We start from the raw sequence: 6,850 nt of genomic DNA, 5'->3' as shown, positions 1-6,850 counted from the left end.
AATTATTTCCTTATTCTTTCAACAAATATTTAAGTGCTTGATAACGCACCACTAAAGACTAACCTTAGAACCCAATAAAGAGACACAGTATCTTTCTGCAGTTCACACATGGTCTAGGAGGAATCCAATACACAAACAATTTAATTCCACAGGTGTCAAGAGACAGAAGTTCAGGATGACAAACCGGGCTGGTTACAGTAACAGGCAGACCCAACCAAGGCCAGGTAGGCAGGGAGAAGAGAAAGGGTACTGGAGGAACAGCTAAACCCAACAAGTTAAAAAAATTTTTTTAAGACGTTAAGACTGCTAAGCCTGGAAGAAGAGCTTACCGGCGTTGGATCTGCCTTGCAAAATTGTTGCTCGAGGCTGAGCAAGGAAACTGGACCTCACTGTGCAGCGTAGCGTTGCGGAATAGATCACAGAAGTTCTCAAACAGCTCCAAAAGCTCATCTGACGTATTCTCAAACACAGCAATCACCTCAGTTGTCACCATATTGTACACCACAAAGAAAGATGCCTGCAGAAGAAGAGCAAGTGTTAAGGAATGGCTAAGTGTAAAGAATACTTAGGAAACAGCACTTGGCTTAAAATCCACACCACCCACATAAAACAAGTGAGTACCTCTGCTTTAGAACCAGGATGGAAGCACGGCTCCCAGTGGCCCTGGGACAGGAAGCATCAGAGGCTTTATCAATAGAGAGCCTCAGTGTTGACAGATTTCCCATTGTTTCTATCCGCTACAATTACCGAGTCGGGCGGCACATATGTATGAAAAGATTTTCAATGCATCAATTCAAACTGTGCAAATTCAATATTTTTCCTTCCAAGCATTTACTCCATACTTCTCCCTAACCCATCCTGAAATTTAAAAAAAAAAAAATACTTTTCTTAAAATGCCAGATTTAATTTTCTTTCCTGCTGAGAAAGTGATTTACAGCCTGGGGCTGCCTGTTGGCAAATGATTTTCTCTTGTATGTGTACAGTTGAAAGTTCAATTTAGGGGTATTTATTTTTCCCTCTTAATATTTCTAACATGCAGAGAGACATCTTAAGTACATTGTGTGCTAAAACTGCTCAGGCAAGTTGTATCCACGCAGGGTACTGCTGCTGAACAAATGAAAAATCAGAGAGGCATTTTCCATTTCTCTCTCCATAAATGTTCTTTCAGCCCAGAGTATTTGTAAAATACATTTGAGATTTAGAGCAATTAAGATCAGAGGGGGAACGTGAAAAGCATTCAGATGCCATAGGTGGCAGAGTTACTACTTTTTCTGAATGGGCCCTGGGGTGACAGCCCTCTTCCTTTAAACCTCCAATGCTCTACTCTGCCAGCAGGAAGCCCCAGGAACCCCTAGTCTTTATCACAGTGAATGTAGCAGTGTGAATTATTCTGCAAGCTCTCAACAGCACTCTAGAAGTTTTCAGAATACTGGGATTAGTACTTCGCCCTCCTCTGATTGAATTTAAATCTCCATTACCAATTTCTGGAGCCTTTTGGCCCACCTGTTGTATTAGTAATTAGTCCTTCCCAGAGCTCCTATTTCATAGCTTTTGCGGTCACCTGGAAATTAAATTTGGCTTTAAATTAAAAAGGCCAGAGAGCAACCTGAGAATAATACCCATAATGTTACCAAGGCTTTGTGTTTAGATGCACTTTTTACACATCGACCTTATTTGAACCTATCAAATTAAACTGAGGGAGGAGTGAGGAGGCCAACTGGGGCAGAAAGATTGGGTTTAGAGTTTCAAACTCAGTGACTAAAGGACAGAGCCCTCGTAGTATTTCTAGCTAAAACTTAATTGTAGCTACCAGAAAAAAAAGGTCATCTGTTAGCAAAAGACAAAGGGATAATCTCAAGTGCAGCGATCACAGACAACTTACTCCGTTTAAAAAAAAAAAGGTAATTGTAGCTCAAGCTTAAATAAAAATTGACTCATGTCCTCTCCATAGTCCCAGACATGGTTTAATTATATCATGGTTTTACTAAGATCTCTCATAATTATGTGAATATGAAATTACACAAACATTTACTAGCCTTGCCTCCAAGGCAGACTGGGAAATTAAGAACAGAAAGGGACAGATTTTTAAAGGACTTTTTTTTTTTGTTTTCTGAGCACTCGTTCTCATTGCCAGCACCCAAGCAGCCAGCTCAGTAAGCAGAATCTTGTAAAATCAAGGCAGAATTATTCAAAAATAGTGAAGCTTTGACCTTATAGCATCTGGGCTTCCATCTCCACAGTACTGAGAATGCCCCGAAGAAGAACAAGGTTGACAGTCACACAGGTGACTGATTATGCACCAAGGGCCTGAGATTTGCCTTCCACCTGTCCAGACCAATGAACGTGGTCAGAGAAAAATGAAGCTTATTTTAAGTTTGGGCCCTAGGACACCAACAATTTAGACTACATCAAATGTGTACTCCTGACAGTAGCCTAGTGGCCCCAGAGAAATCTTCCCATCTCCAAGGAGATAGACAGTCTAGAGAGCAGAATTCACTCCATACCTGAGACGGATCTGTGACCCGCAGTGTCACCACATCCTCACTTGTATACTTGATAAACAGATGGTTTTCATCCAGAAGCTGCATTTTCCACATGCGCAGCTGCCGCAGCTGGTCAAAGTACTGGAAGAAACGCCTCTTGGCCATTGCGCTGCCATCCTGTTCTGCCCGGCGCCATAGATAAACCAGCAGCCGGTGTTTCAGGGAGTTAATGAACGGATCTCTGAAGGGGTTGGCCATGCCTGTCTGACTGTCCCGCTGTACCTCGGGGAAGACAGCCGACACAGTGAGCAGGTCATCCTCATAGCAGAAGCGGCCAATGGTCCGCACGTCAATGAAAGTGCCTTCAGGGGTCACCTGGAAGACATGGATGGTCTGCTGCTGCACAGACAGGATGGCCAGGATGTTTTTATACAAGTACAGCCCTTGGTTGTGTGACAGGACCACTTTATCACATTTAAATGTGCGTGTATCACACAAGCGTCCAGTGTGAAGGTCAATGATATGCAGGGAATAGTCCTCTAGAGGGGACCGTGGGTTTGGGGTCACTGATTCACTGTTTCGATACACTTCATAGAAAGGAGGGTGAGGCTCATCCGGGAGGTAGGCTGCAGAGCCCACAATGACACAGCGGCAGTCATCGGTGAAGAGGCTACACTCCCGGTTCAGGTGCTCACCATTGGCTGCAACATTGGTAATGTGAAGCAAGACAAAAAAGCGTTCAAAGAGCCGGCCCCGGATGTTGACTGACCGTTGGTCATTGCCATTAGACAGGATCTCCCCCTCATATCCCTGTAGTAAGTCTTCTGCTGCCTGGCAACCCTGGTACTCATAGATTTCGAGGGAAGTCTGGTCAGAAGAGAAAGCAATAAAGTAGCGCCCATCAGGTGAGAATTTGCGTAAGAAACAAGGTGGCTTTTCAACGTTGACAACTGTGAAGTTGGGGAAGACATTCTGGTGAAACACTCGGACCTGGTGCCAGTGGGTACCTGCCTTGCCTGAACTGATCCGCCGGCGTTCCAACCGGTGAATGACATTCTGGTTTTGGATTCTTCGAGGTTTGATGGTAGAAACATGATGATCCATTATCACATTTCTGCATGGAAAATGCAGTACAAGTTAAGAGAATAAAAAAATAAATAAATGCATAAATTTTAAAAAGAAAGAAAAAATGTATATATCAAACATACTTCTCTGTTTATATCCTGACCCTAGGCATTCTCAACTTCACAGTAACCAGCATTTCTCTTTCACAGCTTATCAGGAAGTGGTGCTGACTTTTTTTTGGCGGGGGAGCTTTTTGAGCCAGGGTTCTGCTATGTATTTCAGGCTGGCCTTGAACTCATTGTGTAGCCCAGGCTGGTCTCGAACTCTCAGCGATCCTGCTACTTCAGCCTCCTGCATGCTGGGATTACAAGCGTGTACCACCACACCCAGCAACGCTGACATTTCTAAAGCTAGAAACAGGTGTGAGGAAAGGATGCAGTTCACAAAGAATTCTTTCTAAGCATGCTGAGAAAACAGGAATGGTCAACAGAATAAACATATAAGTGCCTCACATCTGAACAGTACAACAATCACATTCCATGTGCATTCATACAAACAAAAATATTTACTGGGCTTTTGAGATGGCCAGATTACCTAAAGCAATCTGCACCCAAAGCAATCCCTATAAAAATCCCAGTGTCACTTTTTGCAAAAATTGAAAAATTCATCCTAAAATTTATATGGACTATTAAGAGACTCCAAATAATGTTGAAAAATAACAAAAGTGGAGGGCTATACTGCCTGATTTCAAAATATATTACAAAGCCACAGTAATCTTAAAAGGCTGGTACTGGCAAAAATAGGCATAAGCCAATAGAACAGATAGCTCAGGAAAAACACTCACATACATGATTAATTAGCTTTGATAATGGTATCACTTAGCAAAGGACAGTTTTAAGAAATTTGTATATTCATTTGCAAAAGAATAAAGTTGGGCCCGTAAACCATTTACAAACATTAACTCAAGAAGGATTAAAGAACTAAACATTAGACCTGTAATTAAAATACTCCTAAAAGGAAACATAGCAGGAAGCTTCATGACATTGGATTTAGTGATGATTTTTTAGATAGGACACCAAAAAACACAGGCAACAAAAAATAGACAAATGGCAATACATCAAACTTTAAAACTTCTGTGCATCAAAAGACATACAGTGTTCTCAACAGTGAAAAAGCAACCTATAGAATAACAGGAATAATTTGCCAACAATATATCTGATAGAGTTAATATATAGATGCTAGGCATGATGGAGCATGCCTGCAATGCCAGCACTAAGAAGACTGAGGGAGTAGGACTGCTGTGAGTTCAAGGCCAGCCTGGGCTACACAGTGGGTTCAAGGCCAACCTGAAGTACATGGCAAGACCCTGTCTCAAAAAACAAGAGTTACTATCTAGAATATATAAAAAGCTTCTAGACTTTAACTAAAACTCATTAAAATCCAATTTAAAACTAGCCAAGTACTTGAACACACATTTCTCCACAGACGCACAAATGGCCAAAAATGCAAATGACAGGATAATCATCACAGAAATGTAAATCAAAACCACAATGGGGGGAGAGAATGTAGCTCAGTGGTCAATCCCTTCTAAGCTACTACGTTCAGGCCAAATCTAGCCCACCTCCCTGTTTACTAGAGTTGAGGATCTCACTATGTTACCCAGGCTGGCCTCAAACTTGTGATTCTATGTGTGTGCCAGAGCCCTGCTCTGCCTCTTTGTTTCTGTAAATAATTTCATATGAACACAGCCAAACCCATTCGTTTACATACTGCTTACACCTGCTTTTGCCCTATAAAGGGAGAAATGAGTAGGTGAGGCCAAAACCACAAGGCCCACTGCCTAAAATATTTCCCATCCGGCCCTTTACAGAAGTTCTTCTCCTGGCTTTGCTAACCCCTATTTCACCTATCAGTTGAATCACTTCATCAGGGGAACCTTCCTTCACTTCTCCATAAAATAAAATCCCAGTATACTAGTCACACCTCTCCTTCATCTGTTGTTGTGTGTGCAACTCTGCCTCTGTGGCCTTCACGTGCCAGTGAAGAGCTCCGGGGATCCAGCACACAAACATTATATTCCATATGCTCAGCAGGGTTTTGACACACAGCAAGCACCTGGTTCTTAAACACTGGGCCTGAATCCGGGATCCACAAATGCATTCCCCCTAGCTCATGTCATCACTTCTCAAATTGCAACTGAAGTGTCATTTCCTTCAGGAATGCTTCCATGCCCTCTCTCTAAATCCAAACCTGCCATTGTTTGTCTCCTCTCTAGTAAATGTTACAATTTGTGTTTATACTTTCACTTGCATGGTTGTGTTTAATGTTTGATACCCCTGCTAAACTGTACACTCCTTACAGGAAATAACTATGGCTACTTTGTTCACCTCAGTATTCTCAGATCCCAGCACTGGAGCTGCCACATAGTAGGCGTCTCAGTCCCCTGTGGAATGGAAGAAGTAAGAAAGCCTGGCTGAATTGGGCCACTAACTCACTGTTCTCTCATCTTCCTAGGTATCTAGTTCCCCATGGGAGAAGGTGCACCTATCCCTCAATTCCTTGCGATGGCTTCTAGAAAGAGTAAAGGATGCCAAGGGGCGGACATACACGCCCAAGGGGGCGCCCCCGGAAAGAAAAGCCTGGGGCGGGGCCTCAATGGGAAGAGCATAGTGAGGGATGGCGGGGGATCGCGGGCCTGGCTGTCATGCGGGGAGGAGCCTCTCAGGCAGCGTCTGACCGGCTTGGAGGCCGGGCCAAAAAGGATAGGTCCTCACCTGTCAGGTCCAGGCTCAAGGGGCCGGGGCGAGGGACACCCCAGCCTATTCCATGCGCACCTCCCCCGGCCCCGCCCCCGCCATGCCTTGGGACCCCGGCGCCCGCGGCTCCCGGCCCCTGCTTCCGCTAGATACCGGAAGTGCTGAGCAGCGAAAAGGGAAGTAGGGAAGAGCGTAGCACCACTCAGTTGAGGGAGGTTACAGCGCTCCCTAGCGCCCGGAGGAGGCGTGAACCAATAGAGATTACAAAGACAAAAGTAACCCGGTAGCCTAACCCAGGCATCTCTGTAATCAACTATGTCAAAATCACTGCGCCCACAGGGCACATTTGCAAAACTATGAGTAAGAATTAATTCTCAATTTGTGATTGGATGCTCTATTTTCATCAGCTGAAAAATTATCCCTCTGTTGTCTTCTAGATAGTGAGAGGCTTGCGCATGTAGATTGTATTTATCATATTACTGAATGCTGAGTGCCCAGCACAGATGCTGGCACGTATTGGTCGTACACTGAAAGTTCCCATAGCCT

At 44.0% G+C, this 6,850-nt stretch overlaps 1 protein-coding gene across 4 annotated transcripts in view; it reads right to left on the bottom strand.

The window, feature by feature from the left end:
- Positions 1-6,427, bottom strand: part of Det1 (de-etiolated homolog 1 (Arabidopsis)) — a 14,946-nt gene extending 8,519 nt beyond the window's left edge. Inside the window, exons 1-4 of one of the 4 annotated variants that reach the window (XM_013512685.1) lie at positions 5,936-6,116; positions 3,495-3,597; positions 2,505-3,350; positions 330-517 (exon numbers count right to left, since the gene is read on the bottom strand). In XM_013512685.1, the coding sequence (XP_013368139.1) occupies positions 330-517; positions 2,505-3,350; positions 3,495-3,597; positions 5,936-5,973 (1,175 nt within the window). In that variant the 5' untranslated portion in view covers positions 5,974-6,116. Of the gene's footprint in view, positions 1-329; positions 518-2,504; positions 3,598-3,691; positions 3,856-5,935; positions 6,117-6,322 lie in introns of those variants that run through there. The other 3 variants (XM_005381574.2, XM_013512684.1, XM_005381575.2) reach the window with 3 other exon arrangements.
- Positions 6,428-6,850: the final 423 nt, after the last annotated feature.

Source organism: Chinchilla lanigera, unplaced genomic scaffold (genome assembly GCF_000276665.1).
Source record: "Chinchilla lanigera isolate Chin_1 unplaced genomic scaffold, ChiLan1.0 scaffold00015, whole genome shotgun sequence".
NCBI classification, from domain to species: domain Eukaryota; kingdom Metazoa; phylum Chordata; class Mammalia; order Rodentia; family Chinchillidae; genus Chinchilla; species Chinchilla lanigera.
This window is presented reverse-complemented; position numbering and strand designations above follow the sequence as displayed.